Source organism: Grampus griseus, assembly GCF_964374135.1.
Source record: "Grampus griseus genome assembly, chromosome: 5".
Taxonomy (NCBI): domain Eukaryota; kingdom Metazoa; phylum Chordata; class Mammalia; order Artiodactyla; family Delphinidae; genus Grampus; species Grampus griseus.
In genome coordinates this window covers 10,886,588-10,912,883 of record NC_138998.1, presented here as the reverse complement: position 1 = coordinate 10,912,883, position 26,296 = coordinate 10,886,588, and the positions used below count along the sequence as shown (strand labels likewise).

The following is a 26,296-nucleotide window of genomic DNA, read 5'->3' as shown; positions in this document are numbered from 1 at the left end:
GATGGTGTGAGTTCCAGTCCAAGGTCAGGAGAAGACCAATGTGTCAGCTCAAGCAGTCCTGCAGTGAGGGCAGATTCTCCCCCTCTGCCTTTTGTTCTGTTCATGCCCACAGTGGATTAGATGATGCCCACCCACACTGGGGAGGGCAGTCTGCTTTCAGTGTCAATGCAAATGCTGCTTTCATTCAGAAACATCCACACAGGCTACCCAGAAATCTTGTTTAGCCAAATAGCTGGGTAACCTGTGATCCAGTCAAGTTGACACAAGTTGATGACATCATCATCACACCCATTTTAAATTGGGTTTGTCCTTTTATTGTTGAGTTGTAAGAGATCTTTATATATTCTAGATGCAGGTCTCTTATGGATACGTATCTTTATATTAAAAACAAACAGAAGCACTTATTTCAAAAAGCAGTAAAAATACAGCTTATTCTGGACCCAGATGAATAGGAAACAGCATGCATTTTATCATCAAGGCCTAGTATATTACATAATTATCGTCTATACTGAATAAAAATTTAAATTACCTTAAAACATAATTGAGTTTCTTTTGATTTAGTCTTTTCCAAGTTTCAGTTTTGTTTTTTGTGTGGAGAACTCCTATGTTTTATATTTTAAATGAAGAAAGTGCTGGTAGGGACAGAGAAATTCAGGGGACATTTTTTTAAGGATTTTTTTTTTGACCTTGCTAAGCTTTTTAAATGAAGGATTATAGAGTTTTGGTAAAGAATGAATTAAAATGGTATGTTGTTCCCTGGATACATATATAGGTATGTGGCTTTCTTCCTATGCTAGTTCTTCTGTGTGGCTTTTTTTCCTATCCTAGTTCAGTCAAAGAGTGCGGATCCTTTGAAATCAAAACATCAGTTGGACTTAGAGCGTGCCCATTTCCTCGTTACACAAGCTTTTGATGAAGATGAAAAAGGGAATGTTGAAGATGCTATAGAACTGTATACAGAAGCTGTAGATCTCTGTCTGAAAACCGTATGTATAATAGCTACAAGTTAAGTTTGGTGGAATTATGCTAAGAAATTTCTCCCCTTACTAGTGAGTTTTACTTAACAATTCCTTAAAGAAAAAAAAATTATCCTGTTATTACACATGTAACTAAGTTACTCCTCATTAAAACATAGTGAAGAATAGAAAATTGTTAATGGACTTTAACATCTTGTTAAAAATTTGACAGTATTGAGGTTGAGTCCCTTGGCAATTGTTTTTTAAATTATAGGTACCATTTTTGACCTTTTTATACCCCTATAACTTAAATTAACTTATTATAGGAAGAATTCACCATCACAATCTGTGAATTTAAAATAAACTTCCTGGGGGAGGGATAAATTAGGAGTTTGGGATTAATAGATACATACTGCTGTATTTAAAATAGATAAACAACAAAGATGTACTGTATAGCACAGGGAACTATACCCAATGTCTTGTAATAACCTATAATGGGAAGGAATCTGAAAAAGAATAGATATATATGTATAACTGAATCACTTTTCTGTATACCTGAAACTAACACAACATTGTACATACTTCAATTTAAAAAAAAAAAGGGAAAAAACGACTTTGGTTCATCACAAAAAAAATAAAACTTCCCCCTTTTTTTCAATTTCATACACTAAGAAATAAGTTAGTGGTTTGGGAGAGCTTTATTAATTTGCAGTGTAGAGTCTATATGTCGAGCGGTTTTTACTGCTTCCCGAGGAGCCCGGTGGGCCTGTTAGCTCTCCGGGGCATCTAGTGCGTAAGAGTAGCGCATTCACAGGGGATGTGATGTGGTAGAGAGTGGTGTTCTCAGCATTGTTCAGAGGGCCGGCTCTTTGTCCAAGGTCTTTTTTCAGAGGAACTATCTAGCCTCATTTCTGTAGGTACCTGAGACTACGGGTAAGTGCTGTTTTTTTTTGTTTTTAATTATGTAAGTTTCAGTGCACAGTATAGCATTATAATTCGACATCTGTACGCACAGCAAAGTGATCACCACCGCAAGTCTGGTTACCTTCCATCCCCATACAGTTGACCCCCTTCGCCCATTTCACCCGTCCCCCAACCCCCTTCCCCTCTGGAAACCACTAATCTGTTCTCTGTACCTATAAGTTTGTTTATTTTGTTTGTTTATTTGTTTTGTCTTTTAGACTCCACATATGAATGAAGGCATAAGGTGGTTGTCTTTCTCCTGCTGACTTATTTCACTTAGTACAGTAGCCCTGCTCTTCTGGGGTTCCTGCTGCCAGGCCTTCTGTGGCACTGTGATTATACGGTTGTGTTCCACTTACTACCTGTCCGAATTAAGTGGTGTTAGGTTAAGTGGTGATGAGTTTTCAACACAATTTAAATGATACCTTTAAGGACAAAAGTAAAGTGTCTTGGTTTATTCTCTCATAATTTTAAGAAGTGTAATGTGCATTGTAATTTTTTTTTTTGCTTAGAAATATCATGGATCAGGCAAATTAATAATTATGCTTTGGAACATCTGTCTCTCTTTCTCTTAAGTCTTATGAAACCGCTGATAAAACTCTGCAAAACAAACTGAAGCAGTTGGCACGACAGGCACTAGACAGGTGAGTTTTGGTCCCTAGAGTTCTTATCTGTGGATGGCAGCGTACTGTGTTACTTCAGTGGTTTATCTGAATGTGTGGTGGAGCTCGTGGTAGCAAACCTGAGATCCAGAGCAAAGTGGCCTTCTTCCTCTGAGTGAATTTACCCCTCTCTAGTTCCCTGCTGCTTTTTTCTACATGTCATTTTGACTCATTAGATGGTGAACTCCTTAGGGGAACAGAGAGCATCTTATTCATCTCTGTGTCTTCATCCGTGCTTTAAACTCAAAAAATAACAAATCAGTCAAGAAATATTTTACTTAGTTTTTGCTGTGTCTAAAACAAAAATGATTATGGTATTTGAAATGGTAGACTCCCTTCTGTTGTTTAATACCAGACTTCCAAAGAGAGAATTCCAGAGAGCCCTTCCAGAGCTACTACTAGAAATGGAGAAACTGAGAGTGAGCCAGCCATGCAGATACCTCAAATTATACATGTGTGTAGCTCCCTTAACTCTTTGCTCAAATGTCAACTTTTCAATAAGGCCTGCCATCACCACTCTGTTTAAAATTTAATCTCCTCCAGTACTTTCATCCTGCTTCATCTATTCTAATATTCTTTCCTGTAACTCTTACTGTTTTCTAAGGTATATGAGATTTCCCAGTTTATCATATTTGTTATCAATGTCTGTGTCCCTTCTAACCCCTGTCCCGCAAATATAAGCTCTTTGAGGACAGAGAATTTTGTCTTTGTTCAATGCTGAAACTAAGCACCTAGCAGAGGGCAGGCAGTAGATATTTGTTGAGAAATAATGAATGTATTTGCACAAGAGAATTGTACCTCTTGTATAGACAAAGCATTATAGGCAAAGGAAAAGGTTGGAATGGCATTTATAGTTATAGCATGAATTACTAAAATATATCCTTTTGAGGCTCAGACTAGGTAGCTGTGCTACCCCAGCCCTTCTTTTTTATTGAGGTATAGCGGTTATCCCTCCTTTTCATTACCATCAGCTAGCATTTAGTTTGTTTCTCCAAATTCATGAAGTTATGGGCACTCGACACGTAGCTATCTTCTCCATTTTTACTTCTTTCCCCAGTCAGAATCATAGATGGCTTTTATTACCTATGTGGGTAACCCATCTAGTACTCTCTGAGTGCATCCTCAGCGCAGGGGCATGGGTCAGTCACGGGCTCCTTTTAGGATCTCTTCTAAAGAATGGACACGCTGTACAGAAAAGATAACGTAACATTTTATTTGCATATAATTTCAGAGTGTTAACAAGACTCCTAAATCTCATATAAGGACCTTAGGTTAAGAACTTCCGTTTTTTAGATTGTTAGTTCTTTGACAGAATAAAGTCAAAATTACCTTAAATACCATGTGAGACCTTCCGTGATCCAGTCCCTGCCACTGGTCTCATCTCCTGCTGCCTCTCATTTGTACTGTTCACAGGGGCCCCGTCCATTCTTTTGAAATTACCTTAGCTTGTTACATGTTTGCTCATGCTGGTCTCTCTGCTTAGAACCCTTCCTTGCTCCCCAGGTGGATTCTTCTGCAGCTCAAATGTCAATTTGGAAAAATGTTCCTTGACTCACCTGCTTCCCATCAAGTCAGTAATTTCTACTGTGCATTCACTTGCATAGAGTATTTCCAGCCTCGCATCTCACTTTTGATGCAATTGTCTCTCTCCCCACAACACTAGGAGCACCTTGAGAGTAGAGTTTGTGTTTCGTACATTATTGTATCCCCCTTACTTTGCATAGGATCTGACATGCAATAAGTGCTCAATTAATGTTGTCAATAAAATGTTGTTTGCAAAAATACTTACCTTTGGGAGTAACTTAAGTAGTGAACTGTTGACTAGTATGTAGGAATTTTATATACTAATTTTACATTAGGGATGCTTGACTGGTTCTTGAAGTAAATTTTATGTTCTGGAAAGCTTAAATGTGAGAAGAAAAACTAGAACGGTTTTTCTGTACCTCTCTCTATTGTAGAGCAGAAGCATTGAGTGAGCCTTTAACAAAGCCATCATGCAAAATCAAGGCAACGAATATTAAACCAAAGCCACCTCCAGTGAGAGCACATTTTCCACTAGGAACTAATCCCTTCCTTGAAAGACCTCAGCCATTTATAAGTCCACAGTCATGTGATGCACAAGGACAGAGATACACAGCAGAAGAAATAGAAGTTCTCAGGTAAATCAGTTTATGATTGGTTGTAATGAACATAATCAGTGCAGGTAATGTTACTCTCCTTAGGTTTGCTGAGTCGTAGTCACATCTTTGGTATAATGTGTCATGCTGTTATTATGTAATTATAAATTATGTTGTCACATAGTCACAACTTGAAATGGTTAAAATTTCTTCTAATATATTTTAGTATTCTCATTTCCGCTAGATGTATTTTTTTCTGAAAATCTTAGCATTCTTCAGAATTGAATAATAAAGATTATGGGGCAAAGTAGAGCTATGGCAGACCATTCATCATCTCTTCCACCTTGATCAGAGCCCTAATTGTTACCTTGAAATAGCAGTCTAGGCCAGAGTCAGCAAAGGGCAGCCTTAAGCTATGAATGGTTTTTTTACATTTCTTAAAGGGTTGCAAAAAAGAAAACAAAAAAACCCAGAATATGTGACAGAGACCTCATTGCAAAACCAAAACTAGATACTGTCTGACCCTTTACAGAAAAAGTTTGCCTACACCTGGGCTGGGAAGCCCGCTCAGTGTCTGGAAGCAGCCTCAGGGGATATTAAAAATACAAAAGAACAGGCTGTGGAAATCCTTGATCGCTTTCTGAGCCAGTGCAGCTGTTCCTCACTTGGGCTTTGAAGGAGATCAGCCTGCTTAGAGCTGCGCACATCATGAGGTTGCTCTTTCTAGTTTGCTGAAGTTGCACTAGAAGGGCTCCTTCCTCTTTAGCAGCCACCTGGGGGCATTTTTCTCTCTTCCTGCTAAAGATTTTAATTCTACTCCTACGAATCTGGGTCTCTTTGCCTAGAAAAAATGCATATGAACCAGCACAACACAAAGGAGGACAAAAAGAGTGGTTTTGGACCTGAGAGAAAAGTAACAGTCCAACACTCTGGCTACTCAGCACCCACATGCTCCCTTCCGCACACGTTTGATATTCTGCACTACTACAGAACAGCTCTGTGTTTCTGCCTAACAAGATGCAGCTGTCCTTCATACGAGTGAAAAGCTCTCACCATCTCAAGATGAGGATACACAGATGTTATGTTCATCACCCGCTGCATTAATTAGTTCTCCAGTTCAGTCATTGTCTCATTGTATATTGTTACCTAGAGACTAAATGGTGAAGTTACCCTGCAATTCCTTCTAAATGAAAGGAGGGAAAGAAACAGAAGGAAATAGCTAATATATGCAAGTAAACATATAAACAAAACAGGAAGAGAACATGCAAAACTACTACAAGTCACATTTCTTAAATTTGTCAAGAGGCTGTAACTGTTATCTGTGCCACTACCTTCTTCACTACCCATTCCTTAGTCTCATAACCAGAAAATATAAAGAACATATTTCCCAGAATTGTAAATGCTATGTTTTTTAAATCCCCAAATAACTAAGCAATTGCTTTCTCTCTTTGGGCTTAGGAAACAATTCGCATTGTGTCCTGGTGACACTTTCAGTACCTCTAGTGTAGCCCTATCTTGAGATAGTTGTTTTGTTGTAAAGGATGTTAGTCTTAAAAGAATAACTGATTGAATTGAATTGGATTAGTTATTTTCTGGTATTCAACTATTTCGTGAAAATTTTGTTCAAATAAAGTTATCAACATTATATGAGGTGGTGAGTTTAATTTTATTACAGTACCATACCTTGTCATTTGAATTTTAAGAAGTTTAAATAAAATTGGTAATCAAGGTAGACTTGAACATCTACTTTAGATTTTTTTCTTGTATTTTATAGGACAACGTCAAAAATAAATGGTATGGAATATGTTCCTTTCATGAGCATTGATCTGAGGGAACGTTTTGCTTACCCAATGCCTTTCTGGTAAGTAAACACTACTGCAATGTTTACTTTCAAAATTATTTTGATTTTTCAGTACTTTTCCCATCCTCTGGAATCCAATTAAATCCATAGCCTTGAAATTAAAATGCGTAATAAAAAAATTCGATTGGGAAAGAGGTGTGGCTGTGGGAAGGAGGTGTGGCAGCATCGCGAGAGTGCCTCCGACCCTTCCCTGGTGACGGGACGCGCGCGCCTCCTTTTGCCTAAGGTTATACTCATAGTGTCTGACGCGGTACCTGGCACAAGGTAAGTAGTGGGTAAATATTTGCCCAGTTGGTGTTGGATCACAGCAGAAAGGCAAGTCAGCAGAGATGTTGAATGGAAAGGTGGAATAGAATGACAGGGTTGTTGTTTACTAAGAAGATCCAATTCAATTAAAGGGTTCAGTATGAAAGTGTTAGCACAGCCTGCCAGGACAGTGGCAGCTTATGTCAAGAACCTTAAAACCATTGTTTGTTTCAGGACTCCCAGCTTCTAGCCTTCCCAAGGAAACTATAATTCGGTCAAAGATGTATATAATAAGAGCATTTACCAAAGTGTCTGTTACAGCAGAAAATTATTGAAACAAAGTTGGTATCCAGCGATATGGGAGTGATTAAATAATGGCATGTCCATATTATTATATTACATATTATGCTCTCCACAAAAAATAAGTCTGTAGAATATAAGGAAAACGCTTGCAATATATGAATATTAAAAGATAGAAAATTATATATAACATCCAAATTTTATTTTTCTTTTCTTGTGTTTATAGATATATAGAAAAACATGATGTTAAGTTATACATCAAAATGTTTACAGTGGTTATCTCTAAGCAGCAAAATTAGGTGATTTACTTTTTAAAACATATTTATTTTTCAAAATTTCTGCAGTGAGCATGTTATATTGTATTTATTATCAGAAAGCATCAGAGAGTTGAATGCTTATTGTGTACAGAATATATAAAGACTATAAAGAACAAAAGAGCTGCTCTCTCATTTCAAGTGTTCTGCTCTTCTTGGATGGGCAGAAGTTAAATATCTCAAAGCCAGTAAGTTATCAGCATAACGTTTTCCTCAGGCACCCATGTGATGCTAGTGACTGATTTGGATCTAGGAATTGTTTATATCTAAGAAGCTTATAGCACTGACGTTAAGGGCACAGAATCCAGACCCACGCTCTCCAGTGTCATATCCTGTGTGACATTGCAAGTTTTTTAATCTGTCTCAGATTTTAAAGTAATAATAGAATCCACCTCATGGTGTTACTGTGATGGTTAAATGAGTTATTAAAATATAAAGCACTTACAATGGTGCTTGTTCTGTAGCAAGCACTATATAATAAGGATTAACTATTAGAACATAATTATTTTGTTAAATACTAAGTTATATTACATAATTTGGCTATACATTTCAAATACTTTAAAAATGTTTATACCCCTGTGCCCAGTGATTTCAATTCAAGAGACCAATTCTAAAAAATATTTACAGATCTAGTCAGACTTATATAAAAGATATTCATCAATATTTTTATAATTATGAAAATGTGAATCAGTTATTCTAGAATGCTCTTAAATGGTTATATCGAAGCAGAGATATAGACTTCTGTTTATAAGTAGTTCCAGTCTTTGTGTAACAGATTGAGATAAATCATATTTTTAGTGCTCATACAACAAAATGTCCCTAAGAAGAATTTTGTACAATCATGAACAATCAAGTTTTCAAGAAATTAAGTAACGTGGGAAAATGCTTACCATGTAATGGAAACAGAAAAATATAACTGTACCAACTCCCTTAGTTTAGGCATGGCACTTGTCAGAGTTGGGATTTTACATTGTGTGTGTGACCCCTTGCTCTGTGCTTGTCCCCCACACGGGACCATAAGCTGCATGAGGACAGAGAACGTGTGCCTGCACAGTGTCTGGCATGTGGCAGGTGCTCAGTGAATACTTACTGAGTTAATTAAATTTTAAGAAAAATCAAGTAAAATTAAATGCTGTAACTGGCAAGATTTTTCCTTTCTTGTTTTCTGGATTATTTTACAGTAAGAATAATCAGAAGAAAAAGTAACAGTAAACATTTTAAAATTCAGAGATAGCAGACTGATGGCTAAAAGCTCCCCAGTGTATGAATCTTTGGTTAGAAAGATTGGGTGACTAAATTTTTTTCTTTTCTGGTCATGTATTTTAATAAACATTATATTTATAAAATATTTTTAAAGTTCTAAGAAATAAGCATTGAATTTGTTGATTTAGTGGTGACTTGAGAGAAACAGATATTAAGGAGTCTTGGATTTACTGAATTCTGGTTTATATGGCAGGTTAGATTTGACTCAGCCTTATTTTTTCTCCTAAAAGTTTTATGATAGCTGTCTTTAAATTCTTCTCAATTCACCCAGCTCACTGTCTGTTTAGTCAGGCCCTGATAGTACACAGGTACCAAAATGTTGCCTAGAACACCAGTGGCTCTATGAGATGTATGAGATGATCATCATCTTTGACCAGAGGGTTTTTTCGGATTATATAGTTTAGCTGTGATCACTATACCAAAAAAAATTCTCTAGGAAATTTAATTTTGCTTTTGAGTCATCTTTTAAGATTAATTTTATCATTATTATTATTATTTAATTTTTGTTATCACCTCAGTGATAGATGTGGCAAGCTACCATTATCACCTAAACAAAAAGCTACATTTTCTAAATGGGTACGACCAGAAGACCTCACCAACAATCCTACAATGATTTATACTGTGTCTAGTTTCAGCATAAAGCAGGTAAACTTTTATTTTGTATAATTTTATATGAAAAGCCAACATTTTAAAGTAATTTGAATAGGCATTTGCCTTTTTTCCTTAGATTTTTATTATATATTTAGATGCATTAGTATAATTGGAAAAATTATTCACCCTGCATACTTTGACTTAGACATACTGAGATATGATAACTGTTGAACAATTACAGATTTTTATATACATCCTATTTATTGATATGTGCTTGTGGATGAGAATCTGAATTACACCTTTGATAAGAGAATAGATAGGAGAGATAGAAAGGTATTGGGCTAATTTAAAACACTTCAGTGGTAGAACAACTCTGTGACTTTATTGTAAAGTTTATTAATGACATTTGAGCATTGAAGTCACAGATGTTTTCCACATGAGTATAAAAATAACGGTCCTGAAATACTATGATTCAAATCTTTTGATGTGCATATTCATTTTAATTGGTCATATTATAGTAAACCAACTTTTTAAAAATGCCCGTAATTTTTTCTCATTAAAAAGAGTGTGATTCAGTTGAGTATGCTTTTTATCCATGTAGGAATGCTTCATCCATATTTAATTATTCTAAATTAACTTAATTGAAATACTTTGTCTTTCCTAGGATTTGTTGGAACAAAACACGTGTTAGTTGGCGCTATGGCATTTCTATTTCTTATTTACCTGTTCAAGCAACAGTCAAGATATTTAGTGTAAAAAGTTAGGCTCTAGAAGCAATGCTTAAATATTGTGGTAATGTTGAAATCGCATGAATAAATGTATTAATAAATTCTTATTAACAGACAATAGTATCAGATTGTTCGTTTGTGGCATCACTGGCTATCAGTGCAGCTTATGAAAGACGATTTAATAAGAAGTTGATTACCAGGTAAAATTTTATATTTGTCCCTTTAGCCCTTTTCATAGAATTGTCTCGTAACTAGAAATTAAAAGCTTGGGCTTTATCTGCACAGAAAGTGAGGAGGGCATATCACTTAGAATATTATGGCCCTTTTGTGTCAAGCAGATGGGTTGTGAGTGTGGAAAGATTTGCTAAGACAGTCTAAGAACATATGCATGTATAGTTAGAATAATATAAATGAAATAAATATGTTTTGAAATAAATGAAATTTGTCACATTAAAATCATGTCATATTTAAAACTGCACTGTACTGTATAGTAGCCATAAGCCATATGTGGATATTACATAATTGAAATGGGCTAGTCTGAATTCAGATAGGCTATAAGTGTAAAATGGATCAGATTTTGAAAACTTAGCGCCAAAAAATGTCTCTTGGAAAATATCTCAAATTTTTATATTTATTATTTATTGAAATCATAATGTTTTTGATATATTGGGTTAAATAAGACTTTAAAATATAATGTGTGAAATATAAAATAACATTTTTGTCGGCTAGAACTTCTTTAGAATGTACTGAAATGGTACTGGGAAATACTTTTTCTTTCAATTTTTAAAAGTTTTATTACCTTAAAAATATTCAGTGTAAAAATTAAGCATTATAATTTTTTTGTACAACTCTTCCCAAGTGGTTTTTATTAAGTCCTGAAAGTACAAAGATGAATTAGATACAGATACCTTAGTTTCAAGCCGTTTGCCACTGGATAAACAGACCATGTAAGTAAATAATGTGCAGTTTGTGAAAGAAACTTGATACTGAGAGTTTCTACAGGTTTCTTACTAGATAATTTTGTGTACTTCATCAGAGTTCTGCTCACTTTATCTCTGTCAGAGTTATAATTTCCTTAGTTGTGGTTAATTGAAATGATCTTCTCTTTATGTCTTGGGGACAAAAGTAGATTATTTTAACTGGCTTAAAATATATCCACTGAATAGAAAATTTATTATAGTATATAATTAAAAACTGAGCATTTTTCAGAATATTGTAAAATGTATGCTCTGCTCTATGATTGCATAAGATATTTTCTTCATTTGTTTATATTGAATAAGCACTTTGACTAGGGTAAAATTCTTTTTCTATTACAGGCCTATTTTAGACAAATATTCTTATGTTTATTTTTATAAAATCTCTAAGACAATAGCATATGTTTAAATAAAATGTAATATTCTGCCTAGTAGTTTATATTGAATATTAATGTTGGTATTTCACTATTTCTTTTCCTTATTAAAGCATAATTTACCCTCAGAATAAGGATGGTGAGCCAGAGTACAACCCATGTGGAAAGTATATGGTAAAACTTCACCTCAATGGTGTCCCTAGAAAGGTGAATGTTTCTCCCCATATCAGCCCCTTCTCTCTCCCCACCTTTGGCTCTTGAGTAGAATCATTAAGAAATGTTATTTGGGGCTTCCCTGGTGGCGCAGTGGTTGAGAGTCCACCTGCCAATGCAGGGGACGCAGGTTCGTGCCCCGATCCGAGAAGATCCCACATGCCGCGGAGCCTGCGCGTCCGGAGCCTGTGCTCCGCAACGGGAAAGGCCACAACAGTGAGAGGCCCACGTACCGCAAAAAAAAAAAAAAAAAAAAAGAAATGTTATTTGTATAAACATTTTAAAAGTCAGTTTAGTTGATTTTGACTCTGTGATATTATACATATTTCTACAATAAGATCATCAGTAATAATTAAAAATAAAAATCATGACAAGCATAAAGTCTTTTAAAAAATGGGTTTGGGAAAATTTATAGAAAGTTCCCAGAAGTGACATTGAGCTAATGATTGCTAATGCTTAAAATGAATTTTAATCTGATGGTTGTTAACTATCTTTTTGATTAAAAGGATATCAGACATACTAAGTCTGTTAGGTCAGAACAATTTAGGTGTATAGTCATAAATTGAGATGTAAGATACCTTTAATATTGTTTTCCTTTGTGAAATATATACATAGTTTTTAATTGCACATCTTGGGACTTCCCTGATGGTGCAGTGGTTAAGAATTTGCCTGCCAGTGCAGGGGACACAGGTTCAATCCCTGGTCCGGGAAGATCCCACATGCTGTGGAGCAGCTGGGCCCCTGTGCCACAACTACTGAGCCTGTGCTTTAGAGCTTGTGAGCCACAACTACTGAGCCCGTGTGCCACAACCACTGAAGCCCACGCGCCTAGAGCCCATGCTCCACAACAAGAGGAGCCACAGCGATGAGAAGCCCGTGCACTGCAACAAGAGTAGCCCCCGCTCGCTGCAACTAGAGAAAGCCCACGTGCAACAATGGAGCCAAAAATAAATAAATAAATAAATAAATAAATAAATTTCACATCTTTAATTTCTTTAAGGATTCCGAACCATGTTGTAAGGGCCTTGTGTTGTTAGGATTCTCTAGCTCCTGTCGACTCACGGAAGTCCAGGGATCAACATTAGCATCACCTGGGAATTCGTTAGAATTGCAGAATTTAGGCCTCATCCTGGACCTGCTGAATCAGAATATGCATTTAAACAAGATCCCCTAGTGATTCCCGTGTGAGAAACTGAGAAGTTGCTCTGTAGTTGAATGATAATCAAACTTTATTGTGCACAGGATCACCTGGAGAGCTTGTTAGAAAAGATTGCTGGGCCCCGTCCCTAAAGTGTCTGATTCAGTAGGTCTGCGGAGGAGGCCAGAATTTGAATATCTGACGGGTTCCTAGGCGATGATGATGATACTGTTGTCTGAGAATACCCTTTCAGAACCACTGCTCTAGCTGATTTCTTAAAAACTAAACAAAATTATTGAGGGTGTGGTTTTTCTGAACTATAATTTTTAGATAACCTCTTGTTTAAAGAATCTTTCAAAATACAGTTGCATAGTTCTTCTGTTAATATTAGATCAAAATTCTTCTTATCCTCTTGTTTCCCAAATCACTCTATAATGTGAATTAGAAGCCGTATCTTTGTGGTGATTACTTCTATATTTCTCTACTATTTAAATGTATTTTTTAGCCATAATATTTTACAACTAAACACAGCATGACTCTTTCTGCAGGTTTAGGTTAGTATTGTTATTTAGCTTAATAGTGAGAAGCCCTTCTGTAATTATTTTAGATATAGTATACATTTCTAGAATTTCTAACAATTTTGCTGATCGATCCATAACATTTAACCAACCAATTGGCTCAAAGTTAATACCTGACAGATGTCAACCTGAAGAAAGACATCACAAAACATTTTATAATTGATCAGATTCTAGAAATTTGAAACTATCATTACCTTAACAATAAGCATAGCATGCCTTTTATTTTATCAGTATGAAAGGTGTGGAGGTTTTTTGATAGAAAGGATTTTAAGATATTTTATACCACCTAAGGAAATTAATGTTCTCTTTCTCCAGGTGATAATTGATGACCAGTTACCTGTGGATCATAAGGGAGAATTGCTGTGTTCTTACTCTAACAACAAAAGTGAATTATGGGTTTCTCTCATAGAAAAAGCATACATGAAAGTCATGGGAGGATATGATTTCCCAGGATCTAATTCAGTAAGTAATAAGAGGATCCAGGCATAGACTTTTGCTATCTGATATGACTATTTTAAGTTCAGAAGATTATAGATGATATATTTGGTTTAAATGAAAACATTATCAACCCCTGAAAAATGTTGATCAGTCACCTTATCATGGGAGTACATATTTTCTTTTGTAAGGTTATTTGCACATTGTATAGATTGGGTGTTCAGGAAAGCCTAAAGTGTATGTGTCTGATGGGATATATGGCCAGTTAAATACAGTGTACCTTTCCAGAGAAGCCTCTGCAAATCAAAGGGATATGTCATATTGTCATCCTTGTATATTTTTTTTGATTTGTAAATTCAGGTTCAAGGAGTTTGGAGTTAGTTTTTCCCAACCTTAACACAACTTAACCTGTAAAATCAAGGTATGTGCCAGTGTCCTTTAGTTGTAAACCACTGGCCTTATGCCAGAAATTATTCAGACTAGCATGACTTTGAATTATAACACTAATGAGCCTGTTGCCTTAGAAGGGTATTTACCCCTTTCTTAGCCTTTTTGCTTGTCTGTGATGTGAGGATAATACTCACCTCTCAAGAACTGTAAAGATTAATTGAAGTAATATATGCAAATCACCCATTATTCATACCTAGTTAGTATCCTTGCCTAGTACCCAGCCTCCTTCATCCTTCTGGTTCTTATAATGATAGTCCAAGAATGTATAGTTCATAGTTAAAGGTAATAGGATGTTAAAATTTCTTCCCGGCCTCCATGTTCAGTTGCTCTGTCCTTTAAATATTTTTAGTTTAGCTTTCTAATCCATTGCCTGTTGATTTACCCAGTCAGCTGAAAGAGAGAAGGAATGAGCATATATGTAAAATGTTAGGAAAGGTGACTGTCATATTGTAAAAACTCAGTAAATGGTGAGTGACTGTCATCATCATCATCAAAGCAGTTTTTTTGTTAAACATTTTGAGTTTTCATCATATTTATCAGTAAAACAATTCTTTGAATTCAGGAAAAGCAGCAGAGATTGTAAGAAGAGAGGCTTGTGCTTAAATCCAGGTAGGAATTTGAGTTAAATAAGAGATTTATTACCGGTAGAGAACAACTTACTACCTTCTGATTTATTTCTATCAGAATCATCATATCAGATCAATGAGATTTAATAGCTACCCTGGGGATTTATTTATGAGCTTGAAAACCACGTTGGCAGTCCTGTGTTTATGTTGCAGAATATTGATCTTCATGCACTGACTGGATGGATACCAGAAAGGATCGCCATGCATTCAGACAGCCAGACTTTCAGTAAGGATAATTCTTTCCGAATGCTTTATCAAAGGTAAACATTTCTCTGTCTCTGTCTTTTGTACTAAAAGAGGCTATTTAGAAACTTCATGTTGGGACTTCCCTGGAGGCGCAGTGGTTAAGAATCTGCCTGCCAATGCAGGGGACACGGGTTCGATCCCTGGTCCGGGAATATCCCACATGCTGCAGAGCAACTAAGCCCGTGCGTCACGACTACTGAGCCTGCGCTCTAGAGCCCACGAGCCACAACTACTGAAGCCCGCATGCCTAGAGCCCGTGCTCCGCAAAAGAAAAGCCACCGCAATGAGAAGCCCACACACCACAACAAAGGGTAGCCCCCGCTCACCTCAACTAGAAAAACCCTGCACGCAGCAACGAAGACCCAACTCAGCCAAAAATAAATTTCAAAAAATAATAAATTTATTTAAAAATTAAAAAAATAAAAACTTCATGTCTTATTTAGAGTGGATATTGCAGAGGCTGTCATTTTCAGTTATTAGGGACGTTGTGTTTTTAAAATAGACTTCACTTTATGCAGACGGTCCAGCCAGCCCTCAGTCATCCTCACTGATGCTTACAGTTAATCCAGATGGTAGATAATCCAAACATTTGAGTCTAGAATATATAATTTTGTACTTCCTGAGTACTTACCAATTTGAGGGAAGGTGGGAAGAGAGAAGGGTGAGAACATAAAGAGGAAGATAGCTTAAGCCTTAAATGGATAATCCACATGAAGAGCTGGAAAACTGTCTGTACAATAATACACATTCAGTATTGAAACCAGAAAGCTCACTGATTGGATAAATAAAAGGATGTGGCTTTGGGAAAAATACATTTGGTATTTCACATCTTCACCTTTATTTGTAAATCATTTGAAAATTTAGCATTTATTTGCCTTCATTGATCGGTTTCTACCTGAGAATTAAGTTGTCTAAAACTGGGAGGGAAAAGAAAGAAATGTGATAGTTTTTTTGATTTGCTGTAAAATAGAAATGTACTTGTTACAAGTTCTCTGGGGGCTGTTGGAAATAGCCCATTTTAGAAAAGATTTCCACTTTGTGGAGATTTTCATGTAAACCATGAGGCTAAAGGAAAGATGGTGTGATCTGAGAGTACAGATGTGTTTTCCTTTGATTATTGGTCTGTTGGGTCCATTCCAGGTTTCACAAAGGGGACGTCCTCATCACCGCATCCACTGGAGTGATGACTGAAGCTGAAGGCGAGAGGTGGGGCCTGGTTCCCACACACGCATACGCCGTGTTGGACATCAGAGAGTTCAAGGTTTTGCCTTACATTTGTTTCCCTTATTTTTCTTGTGTGCTCGTAAGACATTGCAAGGATTCCAAGTGATACGTGAGCCTTTTAAATACTGACAGATCAAGGTTTAGGCCAAGTTTTAAAATCATTCCACCTATTACATTAAACAACTTGACCTCTACCATTGGAAATTATGAATAAAAAGATGGGAAGTGTAATGACAGTAGCAGCACAGATATTGATGACAGAACAGGAACATTGTATGCCTCTTTTTTTTTCTCATAAAAGTAGCAGGGTCAAAGTGAAAACGTGTCCCTCAAGGTTCTGAGCTGTCTGTTGGCGGTGGGGGTCAATCGCAGTGTCAGGCTATAGAGCGTAGTAGACATTCAGTGAATAGCTGTGCACGGACGAAAAATAAGAGGATACCTATGAATAGGAAACATGCCAGTGGGTTTGTAAGTGTTTTCCTAACAGCCCTTGCATGCTATGAGGCTTTTTTCAGACCCTTTTTCTGTGTGTGGGTGTTGGCACGGTTGACTTCATTACTTCTCATGTTATTGATTAGTTATTTTTCACTGAAAAATAGATCTGTTCTATGGATTAGAAGATACAAAAATTATTAAGGAAGGAAGGACTCTTTTTCCCTGATGGTATAGAAACTAAGCTGTCTAGTTACTGGAAAGTTTAACTAGCAGTGTATTCCAGTTTCTTCTGTTTAAACTTATAGAAAGAAATAGTGATTAATTGGCAAGAACAGAGTACTACTGTGTATTAATTAGTCTGATTTTCTTATGTGGCACATGGAACTGTATGAATTACAAAGGCAATTGGGACCTGCTGCATCATTTAAAAATTTATAGTCTCAAAGCTTTCTAAATCAGCCCCCATTGTGATACCTCCAAACATTCTGTGTAGAATTGTCTCTTCCTTTTAAAGTGGAATAAATATTGACTACATAAAGCAAAAAATATAAAAATTTATGTGAAATTGAATAAGCTGAGAGGTTTGTGTTTGTTTCAGGAATGTAGTTTGCCACAAACACTAATTAAAACATTGTGGGGGGAGACGCAAGAGGGAAGAGATATGGGAACATATGTATATGTATAACTGATTCACTTTGTTATAAAGCAGAAACTAACACACCATTGTAAAACAATTACACCCCAATAAAGATGTTAAAAAAAAGAAAAAAACAACATTGGGGGGCTTCCCTGGTGGCGCAGTGGTTGAGAGTCCGCCTGCCAATGCAGGGGACACGGGTTCGTGCCCCAGTCCGGAAAGATCCCACATGCCGCGGAGTGGCTGGGCCTGTGAGCCATGGCCGCTGAGCCTGCGCGTCCAGAGCCTGTGCTCCGCAACGGGAGAGGCCACAACAGTGAGAGGCCCGCGTACTGCAAAAAAAAAACATTGGGAATAACAGTTGCTATTATTTAGTAACAATTTTATTGTTAGAACATCCTTTGAGATAGGTGTTAATGAATGTGTCTGGCAAGAGATTTAAATTTAGATAATGAAACAGTCAATATGAAAGTAAGCTTGAATATGAGGAATATTTCTCTAAAGATGTATCATTTACTTCAAGTAATAAGACTATTATGATTGTTCACAGGAAACTAGAAAAACAACATATTTAAGAGAAAAATAGGTACAGGTGGTTTGACTTGAAAACAAAACATTAAAAAGTTGTTAAATTTCAGTAAAGTAAACATTTCAAATAATAGCCTTGTTGCAAATCAGTTAAGGGCTTCCCTGGTGGCGCAGTGGTTGAGTCTGCCTGCCAGTGCAGGGGACACGGGTTCATGCCCCGGTCCGGGAAGATCCCACACGCTGTGGAGTGGCTGGGCCTGTGAGCCATGGCCGCTGAGCCTGCGCGTCCGGAGCCTGTGCTCCGCAACGGGAGAGGCCACAACAGTGAGAGGCCCGCGTACTGCTAAAGAAAAAAAAAAAAAAAAAAGAAAAAAACAGAAACAAAAAAATCAGTTAACATTGTTTACACAGTATCAATCCCATGTGTCAGTTATTCTGTAATGATTAAGGCTGCCTGTTTTTTATTTTTTTATACATTTTATTTTTTATTTTAAATTGAGGTATGATAGATGTACAATACTGCATTAGATCCAGGTGCACAGCATAGTGATGCGATATTTCTACATGTTATAAAATAATCACCTCAATAAGTCACCATCTGTCACCATACAAAGTTATTACAATATTATTGACTGTATTCCCAGTGCTGAACATTTCATCCCCATGACTCATTTATTTTGTAGCTGGAAGTTTCTGCCTCTTAATCTCCCTCGCTTATTTTACTCTTTCCCCCCCCAGCCTATTCCCTTCTGGCAACTGCCTGTTTTTTCTCTGTATCTATGAGTCTGTTTCTCTTTTGTTATGTTTGTTCATTTGTTTTGTTTTTTAGATTCCACACATAAGTGAAATCATATGGTATTTATCTTTCTCTAACATTGCACTTAGCATAATACCCTTAGGTCCATCCATGTAGTTGCAAATGGCAAGAATTCATTCTTTTTTATGGCTAACATTTCATTGTATATATGGATACCAAATTTCTTTATCCATTTATCCATCAACCATAGGTTGTTGCCATATCTTGGCTCTTGTATATGATGATGCAGTGAACATTGGTGTGGGTCGTTTTTGGATTAGTGTTTTTGTTTTCTGTGGACAGATACCCAGAAGTGGAATTACTTGATCATATGACAGTTCTGTTTTTAATTTTTTGAGGAATCTCCATATTGTTTTCATAATGGCTGGACCCAATTTACATTCCCACCAAAAGTGCCCTTGAATGTCAGTGATACCTGGGACCTGCTTCTGAAAAGCTTAGCGGCAATTTCCTCTCCTTTATATGTATACTCCTTCCGTTAAGAAGTGATAGAGTCCTGAAATAAGGAGATTTCCTGCTCATGTAGAAATAGGTTTTATGAAAAGAAAGGAGTTAGAGTTCAATGTTTGTTGGCTGATGCGTGGCAGGGGCAGGGTGAGGCACAAGTGGTGTAGAAGAGATTGAGAACAGAAATTGTATTAATGAGATTCTAGGGAATATGGCCTGAGAGTAATTAGTCTGGCTTACGTCCAGAAATCACATCTTCCCCAGGCCCTGTTTTGCCACATTTGAAATAGCAAAGGAATGTGTTTTTTTTCAAATGTCTTTCAAATAGTTTGATTTGTGACATCATTAGAAAAAGACCACAATTCTCTAAGTTGACTCCTTGAAATAAGACAAATCTTTTGGATTTACAGGTTCTTTTGTTTTTCTGAATTAATGTAATGAACTCTGTAGACATGCCCAGTATTTACTGAGTGCATACTGTGTTCCATAAACTCAGTGGAGACGTCTGAAAAGCATAATAGTGTTACCATTTCAAGGAGTTTATAGTCGCATTGGGGAGACAAGACTCCTGCATTTGCACAAGTAGGAAACGATACAAGATAGGATATTATTTGTCGTAAACTAACGTAATACAGATTGTTAGCACTATGAACTTGAAAGGAGAGGTAGTAATTAAAATGAGAAGGAAGTTGCTGAGTGCTAGAAACTTTGCATATGTTACTCCATTTAATCTTCACAACAGCTCAGAGAGAGTAACGACCAACCAAGGCCCATAAAGCCGATAAATAGTAGAGCTGGAATTTGGTCCCATTTCATTATGACTCCAGAGTTCGTGTTTTTTTCATTGCTTCAGTCTTCACTGAGAGACAGTGGAACGAAGCTAAAGAGGATCTGAAAAGAAGAGTAGTTAAAAGGGATCAGAGAGCGCCTTCCAGAAACAGGAGCAGTGTGAGCAAAGGCATTTAGAGGTGAAATTGAATAAGGATCGTTTGTGGGATTGTGAGAGGAAGGACTCGATTCTCTGAGGCAGGGCAGCCCAGTAGAACTTCCTGTGATGATGACAGTGTTCTGTGTCTGTGCTGTGCGATGCATCAGCTACTAGTACATTTGGTCCTTGAACTCTTGAAATGTGGCTACTGTGACTAAGGAACTGATTTGTAAACTGAATTAAATGATACCAATTTTTTTTTTCTTTTTTTGACTGCGCCATGAGGCATGAGGGATCTTAGTTCCCCAGCCAGGGATCAGATTTGTGCCCCCTGCATTGAGAACTCGGAGTCTTAACCACTGGACTGCCGGGGAAGTCCCGATTTAATCATAATATAACTAATCACGTGTGATTAGCGGCTACATATGGACAGCATAGCTCTAGGGATAGGTAGCCATTTATAGTTTTTGATCAGATATGGGATTCGGGGAAGTATTGATTAAAGAATAGTAATTTCAAATTTATTTGTAGGGAAAAGAATGGATAAGTATTCAAATTGCATCCTCGCTTGGAGAATGATGTAACTAATAAAAATATGGTAAAACTGTTTTGCAACTTCATTACCTCCTGGTTTTTTAAATAGGGGCTGCGATTTATCCAACTGAAAAATCCTTGGAGTCATTTACGTTGGAAAGGAAGATATAGTGAAAACGATGTAAAAAACTGGACCCCAGAGTTGCAAAAGTGTTTAAACTTTGATCCTCGAACAGCTCAGAAAATAGACAATGGTACCTATATTTTTAATTTAATAATATTTGATCTTTAAATAAATAACATGCTTTAACAGTGTGAAATGTACTTAACTGACAAGTCATTAAGATTTTTTTTTTAGACTAACAAAGACATCTGATTTTCAGGAATATTTTGGATCTCATGGGATGATCTCTGCCAGTATTATGATGTGATTTATTTGAGTTGGAATCCAGGTCTTTTTAAAGAATCAACATGTATTCACAGGTAACTTTTTTTGCACATTTCAGAATATGCTTTATAGTAGTCTCCCTTTTTTCATTTAAAATGAAATTATTTGGGAAGACTAGTAGTCTCTCTTTTTGTCATACCCACAGATGACTATCGTGTAATAGTTATTATCCTTGTATGCTTCTTGGTTATGCCAAAAATTTAAAAAACAAGAAAACCCAATAACCTAATTGTATTTGAAACACAAAACAAAAATAGTATTTCAGTTTAGCTCTATGAGAAATTTAATTACTACTTTCTTTGTTGATTTTGTCCTTTAGCACTTGGGATGCTAAGCAAGGACCTGTGAAAGATGCCTATAGCCTGGCCAACAATCCCCAGTACAAGTTGGAGGTGCAGTGTCCACAAGGGGGCGCTGCGGTTTGGGTTTTGCTTAGTAGACACATAACAGACAAGGTACTGATACCCTTCTTATATCCCATACAGAAATTCTTTTAAATATAATTAGACCATTGTGAGCAAGATATGTAACTTGATCACCAGCCTGTTTCATTTATATAGGTGGCTTGAAAATAGTGTTTACTTAGATAAATGAATATTTTCCTTAAAGGAAATTGGTCATTTATAATTATACACTTAAAATCTCGTTCAAAAATCATCTATGAAGAAAAATATGAGGGAGTTTATTCTTTCTAGAGAGGGTTTTAGTGTTGATTCTATATGCTTAGATCTTAACAATATTAACATAAAAATATGCTAAAGAGGGTTTGGAAATGTTGATTCATTGGGCCTGATTTTATAAAGGGTAACCATGATTTTAATGGCTTTAAAGTGGTTTTTTTAGTATCTTGCTTCGTACAATATGGTCATCTATTGAAATGACAATTTAATTCAGAAAAATGACATTTTTTAATAACACTAAATAGAAATGCTCTTAAACTTAGAAATAATCTCCTTCCCCTCCCCTCCCCACCTCCATACACGAACACACACACACAGGAGCATTTTGAGCCCATTTTCCTAACCATATCGGATTCTCTGTGCTTTTAGGATGATTTCGCAAATAATCGAGAATTTATCACAATGGTTGTATACAAGACTGATGGGAAAAAAGTTTATTACCCAGGTATGTTTAGTAAACAGACGTTCAAACAAACATTAAAATTCTATTTGTGTGATTAATTTGAAAATGAAAAATTTTATGTAGATGATATGCAGAAATTAATAATTATGCTGATAGACTAATAGAAACTACTCAAACAGATGGGTAGGTATTTATGCTACTTGTGTGTTTTGTTTTGATTTATTTTTAATTTAGAGACCTCAGGAATTTGGGATTTCTACACTCTTGCACATTGCTGTCAGAGCTTTATTTCTGAAATTTAAATCCTATCTTTTTTCCCCTGATCAAAAATTCTGTGGTTTTCCGTGGACTCTTGGATAAAATCCAAGCTCTTCAGCTTGATGTCTAAGGCTTTTTATATTCCGCCTTCACCTCGCTGTCCCCCTTTATCTCATGCCCCAGCATTTCACAGTGGGTCTGGCTTCTCCTGAACACACCATGCCCTCGTTGCCCCTGTTTTCACACAGTTTCTTCTGCCGAGAGTCTCTTCTACCTGCCCTCTGCCCACATATTTCTTTTACCCTATTCTGTGTAATGAATGTGGTTAAGATCCAGTTTATGTGATTTTCTCTGTGATAACCCTCCTACCAGGCAAAGTAAATCTTTCCCTAAGGCATTAACATACTGGGTTGAGACCATTTTGCTTTCACATTAAAAAAAAATTTTTTAGCACTTCATGATAGGAGCTGTTAGTTTATGTTCTAGTTTGGGAGACAAACAATAAGGAAAAAAAAGACCTGATAGTGACACATATTTGTAAAGAAATGCATAGGGTCACATTGGTTACTTTGGTTGGGTGGCCATGGAAAGCCTCTTTAAGAAGGGATAAGAGGAACTCCAAATCACGAACAGGAGTCATGCAAAGAAGTAGAGGAAAAAGCATTAGAAGTAGAGGTAAAAGCATTATAAGCAGAGGGAACAGCAAGTGCAAGGACCCTAAAATGAGGGAAAGATAGGTGTTTTCTGGTAACAGAAGAAAGGCCAGGAGGCCTGGGCAGTGTGGTATCACAGAAACGGTCAGAGGTATGCAGGCTTAGATCACAGGAGGTCTATCAGCCCAGGAAAGGGTTTGGATTTTTCTCTAAGTGCGATGGGAAATCTTTGGAGGGTCTTAATCAGGAAAATGGCATTATCTGATTTTTTTTTTAAGAAAATTCTCTGTAGAATATATTGGAGGGGACAAAAACTGGAAGCAGAGAACCCAATTAGGTGATTTTATTTATGTGAGAAGTGACGGTGGTTTGAACTGAGGGTGCTAAAGGGGAGATGGAGAGTGGACAGATTTGGGCTTGGTTAGGGTTGTCAGGACTTGGGTTAATGTGTGGTCAAAGAGGAGTCAAGGATGATTCCTGTGTTTTGGGCTTGAGCCATAGAAAGGTGTAACATTGACTGAGATGTAAATGTTGGTGGGAGCAGGGGAGGGAGCAGAATTGTTGTGGAGTAAAATCAAAAGTTAATTTTTGGTTTTGTTAAATTTGAGATCCCTGTTAGCTCTCCAAGTGAAGGTGCCAAGTAGGCAGTTGGGGTTTTGAGCAGAATTCTGGGACAAGGGTAGGGCCGCAGGTACAGACGGAGGAGTCGGGATAAGGAAAGCATTTGAAGGTAGGACTGTATATAAATCACCTACGGAGAGAGTTGTAGGTTCAGAGACAAACACCCAGCACCTGGTCCTTGGACTCTGGCATCTTACGGCTGAGCAGAGGGCAAGTTACCACAGAAGAGTTTGAACAGAGTACCTGACGAGACAGAGTAAGGTATCATATAACCCAAGGGAAGAAAATACTCCATACAGGAAAGAGTGGACATCTCCACCCATTGCTATTTCTGAGGTCCAGTGAGATTAGGCTAGAGAAGAGACTGTTGGACCTAGTGCCCTGGCAGCATCTTTGACCTTGACAAGAACAGAGTTGGCAAGAGGTGGGCTGGAAGCCCAGGTGGAGTGGATTGAGGAGGGCCTGAGGTAAGGAAGCAATCACTGACCGTTCTTTCAAGAAGGCTGTGCGGAGAAATGGGCACTGATGGGAGAGATGGGATCAAAAGTGGTTTTGTCCAGTTTCGTTTTGCTTGATCATAGGAAAACATGGCCTTCTTCCCCATTATGCTGCATTGAGGGTATCCCAAGGTTTTCTGGCATGTGCATGGCACACGGTAGGTCCAATGATAAATGTCAAGTTGAACTAGCTAAATTTTCCATTTTTCACGTTGGTCATTATATAACCAAAACACAAATTTTGTGAGTATATTCTGAGCATTAACATGTTACATGGCTTTTGAATTTCAAACACCTTGTTACCCTTTGTACTTGGATTTTTAAAAAAACAATGCTTCCTCTCTTACACATAGTGACTTTGCCATTTCAGGATACTTTCTGGTTTCTAGTTTTATTTTCATCACAATACTCTGAGGTAAATCAGACCGTTCTCCATCTGACAGGAGAGTAAACTGAGACGTAGGTCACACCTTTCAGGACCACAGACGTGCCCATTCTTTTCCCCTTCACACTAGATCGCACCACCTCTAAGCTTGAGAGACTTATTACCTGTTTGAGATACTAAAATTTTTTCTACAGATTGCTTTATAAATATTCATTGTGCCTAAATAACCTCAGTGATATAGTATTGATCTTAAATGACTTCATTGACATGCATGAAATGATTTTATTGTATCAGCCTTAATTCATGAGCCTGTGAAAGGATATGACAGGCAGCATTGTGTGTGATAGCAAAATATTGGAAATAATCCAAATCTCCACATTGTCTGAATGACGAGATGGGGGAGTATAGATAAAATATGTCCTGTTCATGTGATGGCATACAATACTGTACACATTGATTTAAAAGGAATAAACTATCTGTGTAGATCAACATGGATCTCAAAAACTTCAGTGAAAAATGAAAGATAAGACATATACTGTCTGTTTTTTTAGATACATGCTCGTGTGTGTGTGTGTGTGTGTGTGTGTGAGAGAGAGAGAGAGAGAGAGAGAGAGAGTCTGAAAGGATGCCCATCAAATCCATCAGAGTGGAATGGAATATTAAGGGTGGTGGTTAAAAGGAACTTTGCTAGTATGACAAAAAATATGTTAATTTAATTCTGAGTGGTGGGAAATAGATATGTTTATATATATAAACGTATATATGTTTACTTTTATATATATGTTTATATATATATATAAACATATATATATGTTTACTTCTTTGTATCGTTTTTAAAAATTTCCTTAACAGAAAAAAAGTTAATCTTGATTTTAAAATCCTCTACCAGGAGAGAAAAATAAAACATAGGGCAAATAGCAGGGATTATCATAACCTCATTGGATGTATTCCAAAAGATCTCTTTTTACTTATTAGAAACTATTTCATTTTAAAGTTTTAAATTGCTTAATTGTAAAGTTTTAAATTGAAATTTAATTCTTTAGTACATTATATTTTAAAGATGAATTAATTAAGGGGATGTCCATCCATTTAATTATTTTTCCTACATCAACCATAAAACTTAAAAACTAAAGTCCTGTCTTCTGTAAATCTACTTGTTTATTTGCAGCTGACCCACCTCCGTACATTGATGGGATTCGAATTAACAGCCCTCATTATTTAACTAAGATAAAGCTAACCACACCTGGGACCCATACCTTTACATTAGTGGTTTCTCAGTATGAAAAACAGAACACAATCCATTACACAGTCCGGGTAAGTAAACCAACATGACAGAACAATAATAGAAAGTACATAACGTCTCTGCTTTGTGAGTGGGATTATCTACAAAAAAGGTTATTTATAAAGATTAATCTATATATTGTTGAGTGTGTGTTTATCTGTATAACAATTCAGTATTAAATTATGATGATGCTTCATGCAGAAATTAATGCTTTTGAATGGTAAAATTTTTATTTTGAATAACATTTTGACTGAACATTTTAGTTTTTAGAGTAGTAGTTTAGTCCTGAGGTAATTTGGTATGTTGGACTAATAAATTCACAGAGCAATAAAAGCTCCTTTAGTCTATATAATACTTTTATTGAATTAAAAAAGAAGACCTTGAACTTAGTGAAAGGAAATCGATTGCCTATAAACATGTCTCTCAGATAGCTGGGAAGGTCATCGTAATTTTGTTCTGCATAGATTTCTTTGTCGTAGATCAG

At 36.6% G+C, this 26,296-nt stretch overlaps 1 protein-coding gene across 1 annotated transcript in view; it reads left to right on the top strand.

Annotated features, from left to right (window-relative positions):
* CAPN7 (calpain 7) overlaps positions 1-26,296 on the top strand; it is a 36,592-nt gene that overhangs the window by 5,155 nt on the left and 5,141 nt on the right. Inside the window, exons 3-17 of the mRNA XM_082654335.1 lie at positions 829-986; positions 2,496-2,563; positions 4,540-4,740; positions 6,473-6,559; positions 9,201-9,327; positions 10,116-10,201; positions 11,463-11,556; positions 13,594-13,740; positions 14,943-15,049; positions 16,176-16,296; positions 20,695-20,839; positions 20,969-21,068; positions 21,353-21,488; positions 22,083-22,158; positions 25,699-25,844. Coding sequence (XP_082510461.1) covers positions 829-986; positions 2,496-2,563; positions 4,540-4,740; positions 6,473-6,559; positions 9,201-9,327; positions 10,116-10,201; positions 11,463-11,556; positions 13,594-13,740; positions 14,943-15,049; positions 16,176-16,296; positions 20,695-20,839; positions 20,969-21,068; positions 21,353-21,488; positions 22,083-22,158; positions 25,699-25,844 — 1,799 coding nt within the window. The remainder of the gene's footprint in view (positions 1-828; positions 987-2,495; positions 2,564-4,539; positions 4,741-6,472; positions 6,560-9,200; positions 9,328-10,115; positions 10,202-11,462; positions 11,557-13,593; positions 13,741-14,942; positions 15,050-16,175; positions 16,297-20,694; positions 20,840-20,968; positions 21,069-21,352; positions 21,489-22,082; positions 22,159-25,698; positions 25,845-26,296) is intronic.